Source organism: Macaca fascicularis, chromosome 2 (genome assembly GCF_037993035.2).
Source record: "Macaca fascicularis isolate 582-1 chromosome 2, T2T-MFA8v1.1".
Taxonomy (NCBI): domain Eukaryota; kingdom Metazoa; phylum Chordata; class Mammalia; order Primates; family Cercopithecidae; genus Macaca; species Macaca fascicularis.
The window spans coordinates 181,365,553-181,391,129 of NC_088376.1; the positions used below are offsets into that span (position 1 = coordinate 181,365,553).

General features: G+C 40.1%; 1 protein-coding gene across 4 annotated transcripts in view; it reads left to right on the forward strand.

Annotated features, from left to right (window-relative positions):
* ZBTB11 (zinc finger and BTB domain containing 11) overlaps positions 1-23,895 on the forward strand; it is a 30,697-nt gene extending 6,802 nt beyond the window's left edge. For 3 of the 4 annotated variants that reach the window (XM_005548263.5, XM_015446513.4, XM_045385390.3), the window contains exons 4-11: positions 7,131-7,972; positions 8,222-8,398; positions 12,513-12,758; positions 16,599-16,743; positions 18,046-18,163; positions 19,932-20,090; positions 20,200-20,375; positions 21,659-23,895. In XM_005548263.5, the coding sequence (XP_005548320.3) occupies positions 7,131-7,972; positions 8,222-8,398; positions 12,513-12,758; positions 16,599-16,743; positions 18,046-18,163; positions 19,932-20,090; positions 20,200-20,375; positions 21,659-22,176 (2,381 nt within the window). In that variant the 3' untranslated portion in view covers positions 22,177-23,895. Of the gene's footprint in view, positions 1-7,130; positions 7,973-8,221; positions 8,399-12,512; positions 12,759-16,598; positions 16,744-17,607; positions 17,987-18,045; positions 18,164-19,931; positions 20,091-20,199; positions 20,376-21,658 lie in introns of those variants that run through there. The other variant, XM_074033554.1, reaches the window with a different exon arrangement.
* Positions 23,896-25,577: the final 1,682 nt, after the last annotated feature.

Genomic DNA, 25,577 nt, shown 5'->3' on the forward strand with positions numbered 1-25,577 from the left:
ACTGGGCAGTATAACAAGACCCTGCCTCTAAAAATAAAAAGTACATAAAAATTGACTGTTTATGTCTTATTTTGTGGGACATGTAATCGTAGAGTATTTTATAAGTCTTTTGGTTTTTAAAGATTAATTATTAGAGTTTAAGTTCAATAATCAAATTATTAATATAGAAAAGTCAAAATTCCAGGTTTTTTGTTTGTATCATATTATTGTTGTAAATAAATAGTTCGACTTTCTTTTGGCTTCACTAGAATTTATATATTGGCTTATGAGTCAACAAATGAAATTTAGGAAGAATTAAAATAGGTAGCATTATTTATACATTTTCTCATAATATAAAACTTGCTGTAACTTTTGAATTATGTACATCACTTTGAAGTATTTTTTCCTTTTTGAAACAAAAAAGTGACTTTATTCAGGTAAATTCTTAATTATTTAACCACTGATCCTTTTATGCTTTATTCTTTTTAGTCTTATCTCTTCTGGGAAGATACATTTTTTCTTAGCAGTGGCTTTATATTTAGAGAAAGCAATAATAACAGCCAGACACGGTGGCTCATGCCTGTAATCCCAGCACTTTGGGAGACTGAGGCAGGCAGATCATCTGAGGTAATGGGTTTGAGACCAGCCTGACCAACATGGAGAAACCCCATCTCTACTAAAAATACAAAATTAGTTGGGCATGGTGGCACATGTCTGTAATCCCAGCTACTCGGGAGGCTGAGGCAGGAGAATTGCTTGAACCCAGGAGGTGGAGGTGCAGTGAGCTGAGATCACGCCATTGCACTCCAGCCTGGGCGACAAGAGCAAAACTCCATCCCCCTCAAAAAAAAAGAAAGCACTAACAATTTTCTCTATATAAATAAATATTTATTAAGCATCCACTGCATGCAAAGAACTAGCCTAGGCTCAGGGGATGTACATATGAACAAAAACTTTTTGTAGCTTATAGTTGGCATTACTTTCTAGATTTGTGGTATTTGTTTTTTTTTTTCTGTGTTTGGTGACTCAAAGGAGAAAATACGTCTTACACTGAGCCATCTGAATATAAAAACCCATCACAGGTTATTCATTTGATATGTTTGCTTTGGAATTTTTTCCCTATAGTTCATGCATCTGAAAGCATAGTGTTGCTCTTTTCTGGTTTCTCAGCAATTTATAGCAAATGAAATGTCTGCCTGAAAAAAACTACGGCACAGCATCCTAATATTCCAACATAATACATCATTTAATCTTCATTCCGTATGCATATTTTTGTATATTGTTCAGCAAATATGTGAGCCAATCATAGGTGAAATAGACATTATTTTACAAATATGTTTGATTTAAATATTAAGTAGATAAGGCCTGGGCATAGTGGCTCACGCAGGTAATCCCAACGCTTTTCAAAGCTGAGGCAGGTGGATTGCTTGAGCTCAGAAGTTCGAGACCATCCTGGGCAACATGGTGAAACCCTGTGACTACCAAAATTTACAAAAATTAGCCAGGCATGGTGTCACATGCCTGTAGTCCCCGATACTTTGGAGGCTGAGGTAGGAGGATCACTTTACCCCAGAAAGCAGAGGTTGCAGTGAGCCGAGACTGCTCCACTGCACTCCAGCCTGGGCAACAGAGCAAGACCCTGTCTGAACAGCAAAATGTTTTTATCTTAAGTGGGTCATTTACAGTATCTTAGTCTGCCATATCCCTGGATGTTGAAGTCCCCCCCATAATTTTTCCTTCTGCTATAATTGTCCATTTCATTTGAGAGAGAGGAGATTTTTTAGTAAAGTTTTTAAATTGTAAAAAAAAAAAACAAAATTTACCCTTTTCATGATTTTTCCTTTTTATTTATTTTTAGATAGTGCCTGAAACAGAATAGGTTCAGAGAGGCTCCCTCCTTTTATTGTTAGTTGACATGTAATAATTGTACATATTTTTGGTGTGCAAAATGATATTTTGGTACATGTATACAATTAGTAATGATCAAATGAGGGTAATTAGGATATACCTATCACCTCAAACATTTAGCTTTCTTTGTTGAAAACATTCAAAATTCTTTCATCTTTTTTTTTTTTTTTTTCAGACAGAGTCTCATTCTGTCACCCTAGGCTAGAGTGCAGTGATGCAGTCATGGGCTCAAGCAATTCTTGGGCTCAAGCAATTTTCTTGCTTCAGCCTCTGGTGTAGGTGGGGCCACAGGTGCACACCACCTTGTCCAACTAATTTTTCGATTTGTTTGTTTATAGAGATGGAGTCTCACTTTGTTGCCCAGGCTGGCCTTGAACTCCTGGACTCCTCCTGCCTCAGCCTCTCAAAGCACTGAGATTACAGGGGGTGAGCCACCATGCCAGGCTTCTTGTGCCTTTTTTAACATATACCATAAACTGTTGTTAACTATACACCCTGCAGTGCTATAGAACACTAGAAGATGTTCCTCCTGTCTATCTAGCTGTAATTTTGTATCTATTAACCAACCTCTTCCTACACTCCCCTCCTTTCTCCCTGCCTATCTTCTAATAACCATAACTCTTCTCTCTACTTGTATAATCTAAGGATTTTTTTTAGCTCCCCCATGTGAGTGAGGACATTTGGTATTTATCTTTCTGTCCTTGACTTATTTTACTTAGCATAATGTCCTCCAGGTTTATCATGTCGCTGCAAATGACAGAATTTCATTCTTTTTTACGGCTGAATAGTATTCCATTGTGTATGTTTACCACATTTTTTTTCCATTCATCTGTTGATGAACATGTAGGCTGATTTCATTTCTTGGCCATTGTGAGTAGTGCTGCAATAAACATGGGGTGCAAGTATCTCTTTGATATAATTTCTTTTCTTTGGGAAGGTACCCAGTAGTGGGATTGCTGGATCATATGATAGTTATATTTTTAGTTTTTTGAGGCACTTCCATACTGTTTTTCATCCTGGTGTACTAATTTACATGTTTACCAACAATGTATAAGAGTTCCATAATGATTATTATTATTATTACTATTATTACTTTTTTTTTTTTTGAGATGGCATTTCACTCTTGTTGCCCAGGCTGGAGTGCAATGGTGCAGTCTTGGCTTACTGCATCCTCCGCCTCCTGGGTTCAAGCAATTCTCCTGCCTTAGCCTCCCAAGTAGCTGGGATTACAGGTACCCGCCACCACACCCGGCTAATTTTTGTATTTTTAGTAGAGATGAGATTTCACCATGGGCCAGGCTGGTCTTGAACTCCTGATCCCAGGTGGTCCACCCACCTCAGCCTCACAATGTGCTGGGATTACAGGCGTGAGCCACCACGCCCGGCTGTTACTATTTTTTGAGACAGTCTTGCTCTGTCGCCCAGGTTGGAGTGCAGTGGCACCATCTCGGTTCACTGCAACCTCCATCCACCTTCTGGGTTCAAGTAATTCTCCTGCCTTAGCCTCCTGAGTAGCTGGGATTACAGGTGTACACCACAATGCCCGACTAATTTTTGTAATTTTAGTAGAGACGGAGTTTTGCCGTGTTGCCAAGGCTGGTCTCGAACTCCTGGCCTCAAGCAGTCTGCCCGCCTCAGCCTCCCAAAGTGTTGGGATTACAGGCGTGAGCCACTGCACCTGGCCATAATGATTTTTTTAAGTGTACACTTCAATAGTATTAACTGTATTCACATTGTCCTGTAATAGATCTCGACAATCTTTTTATTTTGCAAAATTGTCCATTTCATTTGATTTAAATGTTCTGCAGGGAATGTGTATGTAAAAAGATTGGAGGTGGCCAGGCACAGTGGCTCACGCCTGTAATCCCAGCACTTTGGGAGGCCGAGGCAGGTGGATTACGACGTCAAGAGATCGAGACCATCCTGGCCAACATGGTGAAACCCCGTCTCTACTAAAAATACAAAAAATTAGCCAGGCGTGGTGGTGGGCGCCTGTAGTGCCAGCTACTCGGGAGGCTGGGGGAGGAGAATCCCTTGATCCCAGGAGGCGGAGGTTGCAGCGAGCTGAGGTTACACCACTGCACTCCAGCCTGGTGACAGAGTAAGACTCTGTCTCAAAAAAAAAAAAAAAAAAAAAAAAAAAGATTGGAGGTAAACATGGAATACCAAAATTACTTGCCTGTTCTCTTTTGATGGTAGGATTGTGAGTGATTTTTTTTTTTTTTGAGACAGCATCTTGCTCTCACCCAGGCTGGAGTGCAGTGGCATAATATCAGCTTACTGCAGCCTTGACCTCCTGGGCTCAAGCGATTCTCCCACTTCAGCCTCCCAAGTAACTGGAACTGCAGGTGTGCATCACCATGCCTGGCTAATTTCTTTTGTAATTTTTGTAGAGACAGGGTTTCACCATGTTGCCCAAGCTGCTTTTGAACTCCTGATCTCAGGCAATGTCCCTGCTTGCCCTCCCAAAGCTCTGGGACTGCAGGTGTGAGTCATTGCACCCAGCCTGTAAGTGATTTTTTTGTTTTGTTTTAGTTTCTTTTTCTTTTATGGTATTTAAAATAAACCTATGACCAGTATCTTTGTAAAAATGGTATTAGCTATTTAAAATGCTGTTTGGAGCAATGCTAATGTTTTCATGGAAAATTTTTCATATGAATTTGAACTTAGAAATTTAAAGGGTAGGCCAGGCACGGTGGCTCATGCCTGTAATCCCAGCACTTTGGGAGGCCAAGGTGGTTGGATCGCTTGAGGCCGGGAGTTTGAGACCAGACTGCCCAACATGGCAAGACCATGTCTCTACTGAAAATTCAAAAGTTAGCTGGGCATGGTGGCACACACCTGTAATCCTAGCTACTCGGGAGGCTGAGGCACGAGAATTGCTTGAACCCAGGAGGTGGATGTTGTAGTGAGCTGAGATCTCACCACTGCACTACAGCCTGGGCGACAGAGCAGGACTCTGTCTCAAGAAAAAAAGAAATTTAAAGGGTATTGGGTACATTATTTTGTTAGTATGTGATTTTTTTAAAGGAATTTAATGATTTACCTTAAACTTGGTCTCATAATTTATAGCAGCATTAATGTGGTTTCAGCCTATTTAAGAATTAGCTTCCCGGCCGGGTGCAGTGGCTCACGCCTGTAATCCCAGCACTTTGGGAGGCTGAGGTGGGTGGATCACCTGAGGTCAGGAGTTCGAGACTAGCCTGACCAACATGGAGAACTCCCATCTCTACTAAAAATACAAAATTAGCTGGGTGTGGTGGCGGGCGCCTATAATTCCAGCTGCTCGAGAGGCAGAGGCAGGAGAACTGCATGAACCTGGGCGGCGGAGGTTGCAATGAGCCAAGATTGTGCCATTGCACTCCAGCCTGGGCATCAAGAGCGAAACTCCATCTCAAAAAGAAAAGAATTAGCTTTCCCAGGAATGGCTGAATTCACCCTAATGATAATGTTGATGTGGAGTCCCCTCAGTTTTCAGTCTGAGTCCTAACATCTCACATTTTAAGGCTTCTCTCTGTATGCTTGTTCATCCTTCGTAGGTTCTTTTGCATAAAGTACCACGGTTTACATACCTTGAGTCAGAACTGAAAATTACAGCAAAAATGGCTCTCAATTGTATATTTAAAAATCTCTAAGATAAATTATTGTATGAGAAAAGCAAAGTGCAGAAAAATATGTGTAATATGACACCTAGTGTGAGAAGGCAGAATTAGAATATTTGCCTCTGTCTGGGTATGGTGGCTCACATCTGTAATCCAAGGACTTCGAGATGCCGAGGCAGGAGTAGCCCTTCAGGCCGGGAGGTAAAGATCAGCCGAGACAACATGGGGAGACCTCCATCTCTACAAAATATGAAAATAACCAGGTGCACGCCTGCCCTGCTACTCAGGTGGCTGAAGCAGGAGGACTGCTTGAGCCTGGGAGGTCCAGGTTACAGTGAGCCGTGATGAATCCACTGCACTTCAACCTGACAGAACAAGGGCCTGTCTCAAAGTACCTAAATGAAAAAGTAAGGCGAGGTGCGGTGGCTCACGCCTGTAATCCCAGCACTTTTGGGAGGCCAAGGCAGGCGGATCACAAGGTCAGGAGATCAAGATCATCTGGCTAATATGGTGAAACCCCGTCTCTACTAAAAATACAAAAATTAGCTGGGCATGGTGGCTTGTGCCTGTAGTCCCAGCTACTCAGGAGGCTTAGACAGGAGAATTGCTTGAACCTGGGAGTCGGGAGGTTGCAGTGAGCCAAGATTTCGCCACTGTACTCCAGCCTGGCCACAGAGCAAGACTCCGTCTCAAAAAATAAGTAAATACATAAATACATAAAAATATTGACTTGGCTGTATAACGAAATTCTGGAGAGCTATACAAATTCTTAATCATTCTGGTTTTGGACATAGAATTATCACTGTGTAATCTTTTTTCTGATTTTTGATTCATATGAATATTAAGAATTAAAAATGGCTTTTGAAAGTGAATCACTGAGAATTTTAGAAAAGAAACTGACTTTGTTTTCCCACAGAAGAATGTAATACCTCACGTATAATTTCTTAGACCTGGTATAGGCAAACTACAGCCCAAGGACCACTCTTCCCTTCCTTCCCTTTTTGTAAAGAAGGTTGTATTGGAACACAGCCACGTCCATTGGTGTACATCTGCTTTCCAGCTACAGTGGCAAAGCTGAGCAGTTTTAGCAGACATCTCATGGCCTGCAATATTTATTATCTTACTCTTAACAGAAAAATGTTGCTGACCTCTCCCTTAGGTATTGTTTTTTTACTTTTAGTCATAGAATACTTTGTTCAATAACATTTTTATATGGACCACTATTACTTGGAAGTACAGGTATATTTACTGAAGTGAGATTAGGGGACAGGTTGGTTGAACCCTGCCACTCACCTGCCTTCCTCTTTTTTTTAACCCTCCATCCTCCAGCAGCTGTTTCTTGAGGGGAATTTGAGGAATCCCCAGGGTTCTAAGGAGTACGGTTTGAAAATCACTGCCTTACAGCAACTCTTGAGGTAGTAAGTCTGATACTATTTTCTGTATTAGGTACTGAGACGCAGCTCATACAAATGAGTTAGTCCAGGTTTAATAAGAAACCAGAACAAAATGCAAATCCAGGGATGATTAGTTACAGAACAAGTGGTCATATTTGCCTTTGAATTATATTTTATATTGTCATAATTCTGTATTGTGTCATTGGTAATTGACTTTTTTGTCTTTACCTTCTTTGAATTCATACAGGTTTTTGTAAGGCCAGCTTCCTTCCTTTACTGGAATTTGCCTATACTTCTGTACTAAGTTTTGACTTCTGTAGCATGGCTGATGTAGCCATCTTAGCTCGTCATCTTTTCATGTCAGAAGTCTTAGAGATTTGTGAAAGTGTACATAAGCTAATGGAAGAGAAGCAGCTAACAGTATATAAGAAGGGTGAAGTACAAACAGTTGCATCCACCCAGGACTTACCAGTACAGAATGGGGGTACAGCACCTCCTGTGGCTAGCAATGAGGGAACAACAACTTTATCTACTGAACTTGGAGATTGTGAAATTGTACTGCTGGTAAATGGAGAATTGCCAGAAGCTGAGCAGAATGGAGAGTTAGGACGACAGCCTGAGCCCCAGGTTTCTTCAGAGGCTGAAGCTGCCCTGTCATCTGTAGGATGTATAGCTGATTCCCATCCTGCAATGAAGTCTGTTGATTTAATAACAAAAAACAACCAGACAAAACTGGAAACTTCAAACAACAGAGACAATAACACAGTTTCTAATATATACCCGAAACTTTCAAAAGAGAATGTAATTAGTAGTTCACCAGAGGATAGTGGTATGGGAAATGATATATCAGCTGAGGATATCTGTGCCGAAGACATTCCAAAACGTAGGCAGAATGTTGACCAACCTTTAAAAGATCAGGAAAATCTAGTTGCATCAACAGCAAAGACAGACTTTGGCCCTGATGATGATACTTACAGAAGCAGGCTTCGACAACGTTCCGTTAATGAAGGGGCATATATTCGACTACACAAGGGAATGGAGAAAAAGCTGCAGAAACGGAAAGCCATTCCCAAGTCAGCAGTTCAACAGGTATGATGTAAGAAGGGTTGGCCTTTGTAGTTTTAGCTTTAGGTTGAAAGCATTGTATTGATGAACTTACGGCTATAGTGAAAATTGTTTGGGAGGTGAGACAGGTACAAGGTAGCAACTTAATGTTTTAAATGCCAGTATTAATAAGATAATGTGAATTTGAAATCTTTTTGTTAGAAATTTACAACATGACTTTCAAAATTAAAATTGAGTAGATTTACTTAGATTGTGATTTCTATCCCTTATTAGGTGGCTCAGAAGTTAGTTCAAAGAGGAAAGAAGATGAAACAGCCAAAAAGAGATGCTAAAGAGAACACTGAAGAAGCATCTCATAAATGTGGGGAATGTGGAATGGTTTTTCAGAGACGATACGCCCTTATAATGCACAAACTGAAACATGAAAGAGCTAGAGATTACAAATGTCCGGTAAGTATTTGGAAAGCTAATTGAAGATAACTCTAATTCATAATATATAGAATCCAGCTTACTGCTTGGTTATCTTTTCACTTGTATTCTATGTCTTTTATAACTATAAGAGTCATCTTTTGATTTAAATATGCATGTCATTTACTTGCCTCCCCAAAATATTCAGTAACTTATCTCTGCTTCCTCCCGATACCATAGTAAAATAACAGTAAAAAGATCATTTTAAAAATGTAACTCATAAAAAGGCAGAGAGAACAGGAAATCTTGAAACAACTAAATTCTGGATACAAATAAATAGATGGAGTAACTTATTCAGCAGATTTGAAAGGGTTCATTTCCAGGTTTTCAGTGGGGAAAGCTAAGAATCAACCCAAATTGAATTGTAGAACCACCAAAATGTCTCAGGAATTAGTAGTGCTAGCTACCTTGAAAGTAGAGCAATTAAATCACTACCCCTGTCCCCTTAGCCAAAGATCCATCTTCTCCCTGGAAAGGATAAAACCATAACTCCACTGGGGAGTACTATAATTAGTGAAGCTAAGTGTACTGTACTCAAAACAGGGAAGAGTAAAAGCATACTGAATGTTAAGTTGTTTTTTTTTTGGAAACGGAGTCTTGTTCTGTCAACCAGGCTAGAGTGCAGTGGCGCAATCTTGGCTCACTGCATCCTCCACCTCCCAGGTTCAGGCGATTCTCCTGCCTCAGCCTCCTGAGTAGTTGGGACTACAGGCATGAGCCACCATGCCTGGCTAATTTTTTTGTGTTTTTAGTAGAGACAGGGTTTCACCATGTTGGCCAGGCCAGTCTCAGACTCCTGAGCTCACACGATCCACCTGCTTCAGCCTCCCCAAGGTATGGGATGCCAGGCGTGAGCTACCGCACCTGGCCCAAGTTCGTTCTTTTCTCAAGTCCCAAGGTATAGGCATCTACACCCTTAACCATAAAGCAAAAAGATTTCTCAGAGATGAAAAGTCTGAAGCCCAATAACAAAAGACAGCTAATGACTAAAGCTCATAGTTGACAACAGTCCCCTCCCCATTTACATGGAAATTCCAGTGAATTTTTTAATGTCTTATTCTGAAATATGAACAGATATTAGGGATTATTGACTGATGACAAAAGATTTCAAGAAAAACAACTTTGGCTGGACGCAGTGGCTTGTACCTATAATTCTAACATTTTGGGAGGCCAAGGCAGATTGCTTGAGCTCAAGATTTCAGGACCAGCCTGGGCAACATGGTGAAACCCCATCTCTACAAAAATTAACTAGGCATGGTGGCACACACCTGTAGTCCCAGCTACTTGTGAGGGGCTGAGGCAGGAGGATGGCTTGAACCCAGGAGGTCAAGGCTACAGGAAGCCAAGATTGCCCCACAAAGTGAGACCCTGTCTCCAAAAAAAAAAAAACAAACCAAAAAAAGGCAACTTTGAGGAATCTAAGACTAGCGAGAAAAAAAAACTAAAAAGAAAAAAACTTCAGAACGTATGATTTATATAAGAGATAAATGAAAAAATTAAGTTTACAAAACAGCCAGGTACTATGGTTTTTTTGTTTGTTTGTTTTTGTTTTTCTTGAGACAGTTTTGTTCTTGTTGCCCAGGTTAGAGTGCAATGGCACGATCTCTGCTTCCCAGATTGAAACAATTCTCCTGCCTCAGCCTCCTAAGTAGCCGGTATTACAGTTATACACCACCATACCCGGCTAATTTTGTATTTTTAGTAGAGATGGAGTTTCTCCGTGTTGGTCAGGCTGGTCTCAAACTCCTGACCTCAGGTGATCTGCCTGCCTCAGCCTTCCAAAGTGCTGGGATTACAGGCATGAGCCTCTGCGCCCAGCGGTACTATGTTTTTAAAAGGACACATTGAGGCTGAGCGTGGTGGCCTATACCTGTAATCCGAACGCTTTGGGAGGCAGAGATGGGAGAATCACTTGAGCCCAGGAGTTCATATAGCGAGACCCTGTCTCTACAAAAAAAAATTTTTTTAAATAAAAGGTCATATTGGCTGGTCCAAAGTTAGTGAGTTATCTCGATTGTTCACAGTTACAGATCAAACTGCTTGTTCTACTCTACCCGCTTCTCACTTCTGCACTTGACTAGTGTTAAAAAAAAAAAAAAAGCCTAAAAAAATTATTAATATGAACGGTACATTAAAATAACTAAAGAGTTTTTTAGGAATAAAATATATAGCATATAAAAAAATCTCACAAAAGTTGGAAAATATAACTGATGAAATCTCCCAGAAAATAGAGCAAAAAGACAAGTTAGAAATTGGGAGTGAAAGAAAATAATATTATTGGCCTAAGATATTCAGTATACAAGTATTACTTTCAAACAAAACATGGAAAAGAAAATAAAGAAAAATTTCAGAACTTAAGGATAGAAGTTTCTGTGTTAAAGGAGTACACTGAATGCCCAGAACAGTGAATGAAAATCAAACTGTATTAAAGTACATTATAAAATTTCAGAATCAGTGGACAAAAATAAAATAAGTTGCCAGAGGGAAAACAATAACATTGTCAATCTCATAAAAAGGATAAGGATCAGAATGGCTTTAGGTTTTTCAACAACAGCAACAGAAACTAGAAGACAAAGCCACCATGTGTTTAAAATCTAAAGAGAAATTATTTCTGACTTGAATTCTTATAGCCAATCAGTCAAACTTTTAGTTATTTATGATGGTAGAGTAAGAATATTTTCAGACATGCCAGGTCTCAAAATTATTACCTCCCAAATTTTCTCAGGAAGCTGTTGACAGACAGTTTCACTAAAATGAGCAAGACATGTTAAATGGAAAACACGGCATCCAGTTCAACAGAGTCCAAGGGATTCATCAAGACAATAGTGAAGGGAGATCCCAGGATGAAGCTATGTATCAGGTATAGGGAACAATTAGCCCAGGACATAATTTTTTTTTTTTTTTTTTTTGAGGTAGGGTCTTGCTCTGTAGCCCAGGCTGGAGTGCAGTGGCACTATCACAGCTCACTGCAACCTCCACAGCCCGGGCTCAAACGATCCTCCTGTCTTAGCCTCCCAAATAGCTGGGACCACAGGCATGCACCACCATTCTTGGCTTTTTGTATTTGTTTTGTAGAGACAGGGTTTTACGATGTTGCCTAGGCTGGTCTTAAACTCCTGGACTCAAGTGATCCACCCTCTTTAGCCTCCCAAATGCTGGGGTTACAGGCGTAAGCCACCACACCCAGACGAGGACATAATGATTTGACGGAGATTTCCAAAAAGGTGATGGGTTTTAAATCTCCTCCCAGTGCCGTTGGGGGCAGGGTTTGGCAAATTAGTAAGTGCAAAGAGAAATAAAACAAAAAGCAAGAAAGGAAAAAGAATTACAGTGTACTGTATGTGGCCCAGTGGTAATAATATTTACATCCTAAAAATGTAAGCCTTGAAATTGGTCTACTCAAGAATATGATATAGGTATATTGATGAAGAGGGGTAATGGAAATCATTTACATATCTAAGTAGGGAGTAGAGGAGTAAAAATGCAAATCAACTTCCGTTATGTGTGTTACATAGAGTTACAAAGTGAAGCATCGAGAGAGTCATACAAACACAGCTGCACTTAAAAACAAAGTCAGAGATAACTCGAGAAGCAAAATATGGTGGAGATGGTTGGCCAGGAGACCAGTTTTACTTATTGTTTTAAAAAATAGGTTTTGCACAGGTTAAGCATATATAACTTTGATTTTAAAAAGAATAAAATTTTCTTGAATCTTCAACTATGAGATAAAATCCAAGGGCCATCAATCACAGCCTTACCTTTCTATTTCTAGCCCCTACTTCTGTTCCACCTGACAACTATTAGTACTCATGCTAATGATAATATTCTTCTCTCTTTGTTTTACCACTCCTGAAAGACCCATTTCAAGCCCAACCTTGTTGATACAAATCTTGTGCTGTCATTAGACTTTAGCCTCTCCTGAATAGGAATTGAGTCTTACCCCTTTTATCTTTACAATCTAGTACCTATTGTTTTTTACATAGTATATGTGTTTATTGATTTATATAATTGTAACAAAAAGTTCAAATATGAGTTGAGCTTCAGTTAACATTTTGTAATGGAAATACATTTAGAGATAATTTTATTTTTCTTTTAGTTGTGTAAAAAACAGTTTCAGTACAGTGCCTCTTTGCGAGCACATCTTATTCGTCATACCAGAAAAGATGCACCCTCTTCATCCTCGTCCAATTCTGCATCTAATGAAGCATCGGGAACATCATCTGAGAAGGGCAGAACCAAGCGGGAATTTATATGTTCCATATGTGGAAGAACATTACCTAAGTTATATTCTCTCCGAATACATATGTTAAAGCACACAGGTGTAAAGCCACATGCATGCCAGGTAAAGCTATAACGTTTATTTTGCTATTTAAAAAACATTAGAACTTAACTATGGGTGCCAAAGAGACTGGTGGGATATGTATTCTCAAGTCACTCTCATTTTTGTAAAATGTCAGGGAAATTTATGACTTCTTTATTGCCTAGACCAAAGGTGATTCCCTATTGTGTTTTTTAATTTGCTCTCTGAAGTTGTAATTTGAATCTGTTTAAGATGTTTGTGAAAATTTAACTAGGGTCCAGAAGATGTATAGGGTGAAAAATAACCAATTTATCACCCCCATCATTCCTTAACCTTCAACTGGACCAACCCAGACTGGGAAGGAACCCATGGCTTAAACAAATCTCTGTGGTCCGTAAAAGTCCTGCCTAAGCTGTGTTCCTCTCTAGAGCTAAGGATTGAGAGTACCTAAATGCCAAAATACTACTCAAGGGCAATGAATCCTGTGATTAGCCAGCTTTGGGCTGTTTGGAACAGTGAAAAATTTCTAGTCGCACTAGAAATTTGTAGCCTTATATATGAGTATGATTCAGTTTGGGGCTTTTTGTCTCTTTTGAGACGAGGTCTTGTTCTGTCTCTCAGGCTGGAATGTAGTGGCATGATCACAGCTCACTGCAGCCTCCCTCTCTCAGAGGCTTATACCATCCTCCCACCTTAGCCTCCCAAGTAGGTGGGACTACAGGTGTGCACCACCGTGCGTGGCTGATTTTTTAATATTTTGTGGAGATAGGGCCTAACTATGTTGCCCAGGCTGGCCTCAAACTCGTGGGCTCAAGTAGTCTTCATACCTCAGGCTCGCAAAGTACTGGAATTATAGGCGTGAGCACTATGCCAGGCCTGACTCAGTATTTTTATTAAAAAACAGTTTGGAACCAATGGGATTTTTTTCTTTTTTCTTTCTGTATTTTAATAGTTTTTGGGGAACAGGTGGTGTTTGTTTACTTGGATAAGTTTTTTAGTGGTGTTTTCTGAAACTTTGGTGTACCCATTACTTGAACAGTATACACTATACCTAGGGTGTAGTCTTCTATGCCTCACCCCCAACTCACCCTTTCCCCCAAGTCCCCAAAGTCCATTGTATCATTCATAGCTTAGCTCCCAACTATGAGTGAGAACATAACGATGTTTGGTTTTCCATTCCTGAGTTACTTCATTTGTAGTGGTGGTCTCCAATCATTTGAACCTGGGAGGTGGTGGTTGCAGTGAGCCGAGGTGGTGCCACTGCACTCCAGCCTGGACAACAAGAGCAAAATTCCATCTCAAAAAAAATGAATTAATTGGCCAGGTGCAGTGGCTCATGCCTGTAATCCCAGCACTTTAGGAGACCGAGGCAGGCGGATCACAAGGTCAGGAGATCGAGACCATCCTGGCCAACATGGTGAAACCCAGTCTCTACTAAAAATACAAAAAATTAGCCAGGCATGGTGGAACACATCGGTAATCCCAGCTACTGGGGAGGCTGAGGCAGGAGAATCGCTGGAACCCAGAAGGCGGAGTTTGCGGTGAGCCAAGATCGCACCACTACACTCTAGCCTGGGCGACAGAATGAGACTCCATCTCAAAAAAAACTTAATTTTTAAAAGAGTAGTGGTCTCCAATTCCATCCAGGTTGCTGCAAATGCCATTATTTTGTTCATTTTTATGACTGAGTGGTATTCTATGGTATATATATACACATTTTCTTTATCTGCTCATTGATTTACGGGCATTTGTGCTGGTTTCATATTTTTGCAACTGTGAATTGTGCTGTTGTAAACATGCATGTGCAAGTATCTTTTTCTTTTTTTTTTTTTTTTGAGACGGAGTCTCGCTGTGTCTCCCAGGCTGGAGTGCAGTGGCGTGATCTCGGCTCACTGCAAGCTCCGCCTCCCGGGTTCATGCCATTCTCCCGCCTCAGCCTCCCAAGTAGCTGAGACTACAGGCGCCCGCCACCACGCCCGGCTAGTTTTTTGTATTTTTAGTAGAGACGGGGTTTCACCATGTTAGCCAGGATAGTCTCGATCTCCTGAGCTCGTGATCCACCCGCCTCGGCCTCCCAAAGTGCTGGGATTACAGGCTTGAGCCACCGCGCCCGGCCGCAAGTATCTTTTTCAATGAGATTTTTTAAAGACAGGGTCTTCCTTGTTTTATTACCCAGGCTGGAGTACGGTGGCGTTATCTTAACTCACAGTAAACTCGAACTCCTGGTTTCAAGCAATCCTCCTGCATCAGCCACCCACGTAGCTAGGACTTCAGGTGCATGCCACCACACCCACCTAATTTTTTTTTTTTTTTTAATGTTTATAGAGACAGGGGTCTTGTTATATTGCCCAGGCTGCTTTTGAACTCCTGGTCTCAGGCTGTTCTCCCATCTGGGCCTCCCAAAGTGCTGGGATTACAGGCATAAGTCACTGTGCCTGACCTCCAGTGAGAATTTTTTTATATTTCTCTCTTTTATACCTTTTTATTATTTTATAAGAGAATGGGCTGAACCCACATGTACCCTTCACCCAACCTCAGTAGTTACCAGCTCATGGTACATGTGTTTTATGTATACTATTATTCACTACGCTACTCCCACCCCCACCCCCGCTCCGCCAGGTTTGGTTTGGTTTGGTTTGGTTTGTTTTGGAGGTAGGGTCTCACTCTGTCACCCAGGCTAGAGTGCAGTGGTGCGATCTTGGCTCACTGCAACCTTCCCCTCCCGGGTTCAAGCAATTCTCCTGCCTCAGCCGCCTGAGTAGCTGGAACTACACGCGCACGCCACCACGCCCAGCTAATTTTTTGTATTTTAGTAAAGATGGGGTTTCACCATGTTGCCCAGGTTGGTCTTGAACTCCTGAGCTCAGGCAATCCAACCACCTCAGCCTCCCAAAGTGTTGGGGTTACAGGCATGAGTCACCGTGCCCGGCTCCACCAGTTATTTTGAAGCCAAGTCCTAAGGATTACTTTATTTGTAAATTTATGGGTTTTTTTTTTTTTTTTTGAGAAAGATTCTTGCTCTGTCACCAAGGCTAGAGTGCAGTAGCACGATCTTGGCTCACTGCAACCTCCGCCTCCTGGGTTCAAGTGATTCTCCTACCTCAGCCTCCCAAGTAGTTGGGATTACAGACGCCTGCCACCACACCTGGCTAATTTTTGTTTTTTTTTTTTTTTTTTAGTAGAGACAGGGTTTCACCATGTTGTCCAGACTGGTCACGAACTCCTGACTTCAAATGATCCGCCTGTCTCGGCCTCCCAAAGTACTGGGATTACAGGCGTGAACCACCACACCCAGCCATAAATTTAAATACCAAGTATGAGTTGGGCCTCTTGTCTTCCCATGTGGCACTACTCAGAATGTGTGGTCTGTGGACGATAAGTAGAGAAATAGAGAGTAAGCATGTAGAAACTGTCATAGCAATTTGGCATTGTCACATCATTTTTAACAAAAATTTTTGTGTTTAAAAAAAATTTCTCCCAGTGGATTGTGGAAAAGGAAAAAAATAATTAGTTCTTCATCACAGTTTGAAAAGCACTGTTGGTGGAACAGGAAATGATAAATTGTTCTTGATTAAGCTTCCATGTCCCTTAATATAAGGTATACTATTTACCGGTCTCAAGGATAGCATGAGATTTGTCTGATTTTTACTATTTTGAGAGTCTCTGGTAATCACATGGTTTTAAGATAACAATATATGTTGAATACTGAATCAGAAGAGGGGTCAGCTTTCAAGTTGGTTTCAACTTTCACTTTGTCATTATGTTTAAGTTAAATAATTTAAATATTTATTTAAAATAATATATTCATTTTCTCTGTCCTCGTTCTTCAGAAACAATCTCCCTTTTTGTTTTCTTGACTTAATCACCCCTGTTCTGTCTTAGGTCTGTGGAAAGACTTTTATCTATAAGCATGGTCTAAAATTACATCAGAGTCTTCATCAATCCCAAAAGCAGTTCCAGTGTGAACTATGTGTTAAGTCTTTTGTTACCAAACGGAGTCTTCAAGAACATATGAGTATTCACACAGGTAATGAGAAATTTATATTGACATAGTTACATTTCATAAACTATTAATGATTATGCTTTAATTATACCAGAAATTGCATTCATAAACTGATAGTCATGTGTACTCAATTTTGTATGAGACAGTATTTAAAATTAAAAGCATAGGCTGGGCACGGTGGCTCACGCCTGTAATCCCAGCAATTTGGGAGGCCGAGGCGGGTGGATCACGAGGTCAGGAGATCAAGACCATCCTGGCTAACACAGTGAAACCCCATCTCTACTAAAAATACAAAATATTAGCCGGGTGTGGTGGCGGGCTCCTGTAGTCCCAGCTACTCGGGAGGCTGAGGCAGGAAAATGGCGTGAACCCGGGAGGCGGAGCTTGCAGTGAGCTGAGATTGCGCCACGGCACTCCAGCCTGGGTGACAGAACGAGACTCTGTCTCAAAAAAAAATTAATTAATTAATTAATTTTAAAAAGCGTTTTCTTAGATCTGGTTTTACAGCTGTGTTTGTGTATAGAATATTCGTTGTTTCCTTCAGTGTAGAAAAATGTGTACTAAGTATTAAAATCATGCGTAATTTAAATCCAGGCATAAAGAAATGATCATGCTTTTAAAAAGTTAAATGGTAGGCAGACATAATTGTCAACATAGTAGTTGGCTTATATTTTTTGTCCATGCATACTTATTTTTAGATGTTTTAAAGCAAAAATGTGGGAATAGCCAATGAAGGGTAGATATCTGCTGCAACTTGTATTCAACTCTATTACTATTACAATCCGTAGATCATACAACTGTATCACATTCTTTGGATCATACCTTCTGATAGTACTATAGTTGTTGAGAGGAAATGGGGATTTTGACATGGTTTATTGTTATTCTTAGATGTCTGCCAAATCTTACAGCTTCCATGTCCCTTTGGTAAAGTTACTTCTGAAATAACATAAAGAATTCTGCTAAAGGCCAGGCGTGGTGGCTCATGCCTGTAATCCCAGCGCTTTGGGAGGCCAAGGCGGGCAGATCACGAGGTCATGACATTGAGACGATCCTGGCTAACACGGTGAAATCCGTCTCTACTAAAAATACAAAAAATTAGCTGGGCGTGGTGTCATGTGCCTGTAGTCCCAGCTACTCGGGAAGCTGAGGCAGGAGAATGGCGTGAACCCGGGAGGCGGAGTTTGTGATGAGCCGAGATCACGCCACTGCACTCCATCCAGCCTGAGCAACAGAGTGAGATGCCATCTCAAAAGAAAAAAAAAAAGAATTCTGTTAAAAGAAGACTGATTGCTGGATATGTGACAGGGTTATGATTTTTTCTAATAGGAGAGTCCAAGTACCTTTGCTCAGTTTGTGGAAAGTCTTTTCATAGGGGCTCTGGACTCAGCAAGCACTTCAAGAAACACCAACCAAAGCCTGAGGTTCGAGGCTATCATTGTACTCAGTAAGTATTCAATATGTGAGGCATTCAATTAATTTAATTACGTTTTTACTTAGTTTTCAAAAAATATTTGAAGATAATATTAAACTGTAACTTCAGTTTACTCTTGATTTTAATGTCCTTTTTTTCTTGCCTGAGGGTTACTATTTTTAACGTCTTTGAGATGTAAATCATTTACCATACAAATCACTCATTTAAAGTGATTTAAGATTTTCAGATGTACTACCTGGAAGTGGGGTGTGGGAAAGAAAAGTCTCACTGCCAGCCAGTTTCTTTTCCCGGGTCCTCTTTATTTTCCAGAGCCTCCTAAAATCTCTGTTATGATTGAGGTAAAATTCATATAACATAAAATTAGTCGGGCCAGGCACAACAGCTCAAGCCTGTAATCCCAGCACTTTGGGAGGCCAAGGCGGGCAGATCATCTGAAGTCAGAAGTTTGAGACCAGCCTAGCCAATGTGGCAAAACTCCATCTCTACTAAGAATACAAAAATCAGCCTGTTGTGGTATTTCACACCTGTAGTCCCAGCTACTTGGGAGGCTGAGGCAGGAGAATCACTTGAACCCAAGAGGTAGGAGGTTGCAGTGAGCCAAGATCGCACCACTGCACTCCATCCTGGGCGACAGAGTGAAACCCCACCTCAAAAAAAGAAAAGAAAAAGAAAAAAAGTCATTTTAGGGTGGGCGCAGTGACTCATGCCTGTAATTTCAACACTTCGGGAAACAGGTGGGGGGATTGCTTAAGGCCAGGAGTTCAAAACTAGTCTGGGCAGGCAGCATAGCAAGATCCTGTCTCTTAGGGGAAAAAAAAAGCCAGGAAGCTCTCTTTTGCTTTTTTTTTTAACTTTTAGGTTCAGGGGTACATCAGAAAGCTCTCTTAACAGAGATTCAACAATTTTTTTTCTTTGTTAAACATATGTCTGGTCACTGTAAGCTTTTAGTTTTCAGAGTTCCTGGTAAGGTTGATTGTAACAGTTTGCCAGTTTATCCTCTGCTTTTGTGGAGAGATGGGCTTTTGGAGCTTCCTACTTGACATATCTGTTGATGTTACTCTAATTAGTCTTATTCTGCAACAAAGATAGTTTGTTATCAATACATTTTTAGTTATAAGTGAAAGTACACTCAACCCGACCAGGTTTGAATTAAATATAAAGTCTGGGAGTCTGGGTGGTTCAATGTAAACTGGATTCAAATTCATTAGCACTTGTTTTCTCTGAGGCACCCTATGGACAAGACAGTGGCAGTGATTTCAGTCTCACATCCTCTCAGATTCCAAATTGTCAAACTTCTTTTCTGGTAGTTCATCAAAGCCCTGAGGATTACTCCAGTTACATCAAGTTAAGTCAGTCATCCCTGAGTTAATCACTATGGCCAAGGGAATGCTTTGTTGTGGTTAACTTAGGCCCAAGTCATTTGCTGTATCCCTAGGGTCAAAGGTAAAGAAAGCCTCCCCTCAGCACATGGACTGAGAGTGAGAGGGTTGAATAGGGATCTCAAAGCGGGGTCACTTAGGGGAGAGAGAGATAATAGTAAATTTCCTCTGTAATAACCTTTGGGAACTATGCACGATTCTTTCTAAAACATTTCTAGTAGCCTTAAGATGAAAAGAACCTAAAACCCTGTAGCCTTTATGCAAGATTGGAAAATTAGGGAATTCTTTTAAGTTGAGATCATCTTTTGGAGTTCTAAAAAACTAAAAATAGTTACTGCATTCTTGGAAACTTGTTTTAAAGGAATAAGATTATCCAATTGGGTAACTGAACTTTATTGCAGGTGTGAAAAAAGTTTCTTTGAAGCTAGAGATCTTCGCCAGCACATGAACAAACATCTTGGTGTGAAGCCATTCCAGTGCCAATTTTGTGATAAGTGCTATAGTTGGAAGAAAGATTGGTATTCCCATGTGAAGTCTCATTCTGTCACTGAGCCTTATAGGTGGGTAAATTTGAGAAGGAGCTGAACTTAATTGATACATGTGTGTACTCTGATTATTATGACTGCTGCTGCTTTGGACAAAATAATTTAGTCTTTTCCCCTATTTTAGGTGTAATATATGTGGCAAAGAATTTTATGAAAAAGCTTTGTTCAGAAGGCATGTAAAGAAAGCTACCCATGGGAAAAAAGGAAGAGCAAAGCAAAACCTGGAACGGGTGTGTGAAAAATGTGGAAGAAAATTCACTCAGCTAAGAGAGTATAGGAGACACATGAACAACCATGAAGGTAACTATACTTGGTATTATATGTATCCTTATAGAATAAAATCCAATCCAGTAGTGATTCTCCCTTTACCAGCTCTTTCACCTTCCTTGGTAAAAGATTAATTTCATATCTTTATTCAAATGACAGAGGTAATCCTGAACCTGAGTACCTAATTATTGTGTATATATAAATAGGTTCCTTTTTTAGTGAGCTGAATTCTGTATCCACATTGTTTTTTTTTTTTTTTTTTTAATTTATTTATTATTATTATACTTTAAGTTGTAGGGTACATGTGCATAACGTGCAGGTTTGTTACATATGTATACTTGTGCCATGTTGGTGTGCTGCACCCATCAACTCGTCATTTACATCAGGTATAACTCCTAATGCCATTCCTCACCCCTCCCCCCTCCCCATGATAGGCCCCAGTGTGTGATGTTCCCCTTCCTGAGTCCAAGTGATCTCATTGTTCAGTTCCCACCTATGAGTGAGAACATGCGGTGTTTGGTTTTCTGTTCTTGTGATAGTTTGCTAAGAATGATGGTTTCCAGCTGCATCCATGTCCCTACAAAGGACACAAACTCATCCTTTTTTATGGCTGCATAGTATTCCATGGTGTATATGTGCCACATTTTCTTAATCCAATCTGTCACTGATGGACATTTGGGTTGATTCCAAGTCTTTGCTATTGGTATCCACATTGTTATGCTGAACTGAACTATTTGAAACCTCTACTTTGAAAGAGTGAAGGAATAAATGAGATTATGCACAGAAACTAAAATTTGTCTCAATCACATCTGTCCATAGGAAGATCTTTAGAGAGATTTATAGTTCAGAATCTTGTTTATTCTTTTTTTTTTTTTTGGAGACAGAGTCTGTCACTCAGGCTGGAGTGCAGTGACGCGATCCTGGCTCACTGCAACCTCTGCCTCCCAGATTGAAGTGATTGTCCTGCCTCAGCCTCTGGGACTACAGGCGCCCGCCACCACGCCAGGCTAATTTTTGTATTTTTAGTAGAGATGGGGTTTCACCATGTTGGTCAGGCTGGTCTTGAACTGCTGACCTCAGGTGATCCACCTGCCTCAGCCTCGCAAAGTGCTGGGATTACAGGCGTGAGCCACCGCGCCCGGCCCAGAATCTTGTTTATTCCAAGGAAAGCCATTGAGTCCTAAATAAAAGATTGCCACAGTCAAGATAGGAAGGCTTATGAGCTACTGTACTTTTTAATAAAAGGAAGTTTGGTAGGCAGTTTAAGTATATTTTGGTGCTTGCACCTCACTACACGTTTTTTTTTCTTTTTTTAGGAGTTAAGCCATTTGAGTGCTTAACATGTGGAGTTGCTTGGGCTGATGCCCGATCTCTAAAACGCCACGTCAGAACACATACTGGTGAACGGCCCTATGTCTGTCCTGTATGTAGTGAAGCCTACATAGATGCTCGAACACTCCGTAAACATATGACAAAATTCCACAGAGACTATGTGCCTTGCAAAATTATGCTGGAAAAAGACACCCTTCAGTTTCATAACCAAGGAACTCAAGTGGCACATGCTGTTAGCATCTTAACAGCAGACATGCAGGAACAAGAAAGCAGTGGTCCTCAAGAACTTGAGACTGTGGTAGTGACAGGAGAAACTATGGAAGCTCTGGAAGCTGTTGCAGCTACTGAAGAGTATCCATCGGTATCTACACTTTCTGACCAAAGTATTATGCAAGTGGTTAATTATGTATTGGCACAACAGCAAGGACAGAAGCTATCTGAAGTTGCAGAAGCTATTCAAACTGTTAAAGTAGAGGTAGCACATATTTCAGAAGGAGAATGAGTATGTTAATGAAGATAAAAAGAAGTGACATCTCTTGTACACTGAACTCACAGAACATTTGTTTACAATTCTATGTGACTGTCTGCTTGGAGTTTACATATCAAAGCTCGGCTGTTTGGTAACGTAACATTTCCAAACATTTTGTCTGGCCAATGGGTTCTATAGAAAAGTCCATTTAGTGTAAAGAAATTGAAAACAAATCTATTAGGTTGGTGCAGTTACTTTTGCAGCAACCTAATATTTGATGGCAGTGGTTTATCATGATATACCTTTTATGAATTAATGTTTATAAATGACTGTACTGAATTTAAAACTGTACAGTTTCATTTGCATTTTGACATTACTTTATTATACATTTTGCATTTAAAAGGCTGTACCAGTTGGCTTTTCTTCTGTTTTATTCTCAAAATATAGAGATTCTGTGATTTATTTGCCCTGTTTATGGATTAAAAAGAAAATTCTAATATAAAGCATTTCAATAGGATGCATAGGTATATTACGTTTTTTAAATGCTTTAGATCTGTGATTCTTGACTTACTATTTATTTTATCCCCTTTTAAGTCAGGGATTCTTTATTCTGTTTTAAAGCACTTAATGAGTTACATGTTGTAATCAAGTTTGCACAATATATTTATCTATATGAGGAACCCATAAATGAATAGCTAATTTTAAAAATGCCATTAAAATGCATGAAATGCTTATTAAAACCTTACTATACTATTTCTTCAAGGCAAGCAAATTGACCATGAGAAAAGAACAGAGTTATTTAACACTGTTGATGGGAAAATTCTCCTTGATAACATACGACAATTAATGGAAAAAAAAATTCTCATTATTTGCAAAGAATGAACAAGTTAATGAACAAACAAGCTATGTTTGGTATGTTTTCAGCTTTTGTATCATGTTTAATTGTTTAATTTGGTTGAAAAACTGCAGTTGAGAAATCGGATAGCAATATAGATATTCACAGCGGCTCTGTGGATACCATGTAATTGTCAGGTAATTTCAGAATATTGAAAATTATTCAGTGCAGCCCTCATAGTATAATACTTGAAGAAATTGATTACAGTTCCACCAAATTGTTGAAGATAAATTATTTTTAAAGGTTACGAAAACTGAGTTATATTAATTCATATGTTTGATTTTTAAATCCCACCTCCTCAAGCTATCCTATTTTCTGATTTTGAAAATAACCATGAGAGATGCCACATTTCTCTCTGGGAAACTACCACTCAAAGTATAATTGTTAAAAATTAAGCTTTTAGGTATTAGAAGCTGTTATAAAGTATAAAATTAAGACATAAGCAGATCACATGTAAATCATTCCTAAAGCACAAGAAAAGAATGTGCCTTGATGTACATATATTATTAAGATGCCTCTCCCAGTTTACTTTAAAAATGGCTTTAAGGATAAAGAATAAATGTGATAGCTATGCATGCATTATATATTTGCATTTGCAAATTTCCCATTGTTTTACCAGCTGTGTGGCTGACTTTCAATTTTAAGAAGTGAATTGGCATACAGCCCTTAACTTTATAATGGCTGCTCATTTATCTTATCTTTCAGTTAGTGAAAAAGCATTTCAACCTGACTAAAATTTGGAATTGTGTCTTTTATGTTCCATTCTCTGTTGTTACTAGATTTAGTTTAAAAATTGTATATGACCATTAATGTATGTCATAAACATGTAAATAAAAGATGTTGAATCTTGTTTAAAAGCATGGACTTTGGAGTTGAGCTTGTTACTATTTTCAGTTCATAAATCAGTTGTTACTTGATGTGTTAATTTTTTTTTAAAAGAGAAAGGAAATCAAACACTAAAAAATAACAATTGGAGGAACACTTAATATTAAAACTTCTTACTCTTAAATATAATTGATAGGGACAAGAGGCAAGGAAATAATGGGTAGAAGAGGGCAGTTCCCCAGCAAAAGCCTGGAAACCCATGGCCCTAAATGGGAACAGGCATTCCTGTTTCGATGTCCAAATGTTGCCTTTTGGTCCACCATGCCTCCCTATCCTGTACCTATATAAACCCTAAACCCCAGGCTCCATGAGCAGAAGAGTGGTGTGGCAGAGAAGGAGAGAAGAGAGGAGCATCTAAATGCCCAGAGGAGTTCAGCTGGGGACGGCGGGAGAGGAGATCAGCCATGGGACAGCTAAACTCCAGGAGAAGATCATCTTCCCACTCCATCCCCTTTCCAGCTCCCCATCCATCCCGCTGAGAGTCATCTTTATCCGGCAATAAAATCCCCCGCATCTACCATCCTTCAGTTTGTCCATGTGACCTGATTCTTCCTGGATGCTGGACAAGAACCCAGGTACTAAGAGGGCACTGAGCTAGTTAACACTTAACGCCATCTGTAGACAGCAGAGCTAAAGGAGCACTGTAACATGCCCACTGGGGCTTTGGCAGTTGCAACCACCCCCACCAGACGCTACTGTAGGGCCAGAGCCCAAAAGTGCTCAGTCTGGCTCCCGCACTTGCCTGTCTGTGTGCTTCCCCTCCTGTAAGGGGTTTGGCTGAACAGATGAGCCACACCCCTGTCGCATGTCCTGCGAGGATATCAGGGAACTCTTCTGTTTTACAATCTTGTCACAGGATTATATATTGTGCCATCAACCATCAACTTGAAATAATTTAAATTTGTAAATTATATAAATTCCATGTAGAAACAAATGTTAAGAAGGTTCCAAAACTTCAATGCAGTTTTAATGTTACCAAGAGGGCATTGTTAATTTATAACAATTCCTTTTTAGAAACATAAAGCATATTGCTGTCATGAGATGACCCAAAAACTATGGGTGTCTCCTGATCAAATATGGAGGCCTTAAGCACTTTTGGCTACTTGTTACTGCTACTAAGCAATTTGAATCACTGCTGTTACTCCCTGAAATGCATGTATTGTCAATAGAAATGAAGTAATGCTCTAATAGGTTTTAATATGTTCATTTTACTAAAAGCCAATAGGGGTTTGCATAATTGCACAAGTTACTTAAACTGTTGGATTTAGAGCTAATGCAAACCTTCAGGCTTTTTTTCTCCCCGCTGTTGTTGTTTTCATAGCATTAGTATAAACTAGTGTGGGCATGTTTTTTTTGTTTGTTGTTTGAAACAGGGTCTCTGTTGCCCAGGCCAGAGTGCAGTGGTGCAAACACGGCTCTCTACAGCCTTGACCTCCTGGACTCAAGCAATGCTGCCTCAGCCTCCCAGGCAGTGGGGACCACAGGTGTGCACCACCATGCCCAGCTAGATAATTTCTTTATTTTTTGTAGAGATGGAGTGTCGCCATGTTGCCCAGGCTGGTCTCAAACTCCTAGGCTCAACTGATCCTCCCACCTAAGCCTTCCAGAGTGCTGGGATTACAGGTGTGAGCCACTGCACTGGGCCAGTGATGCT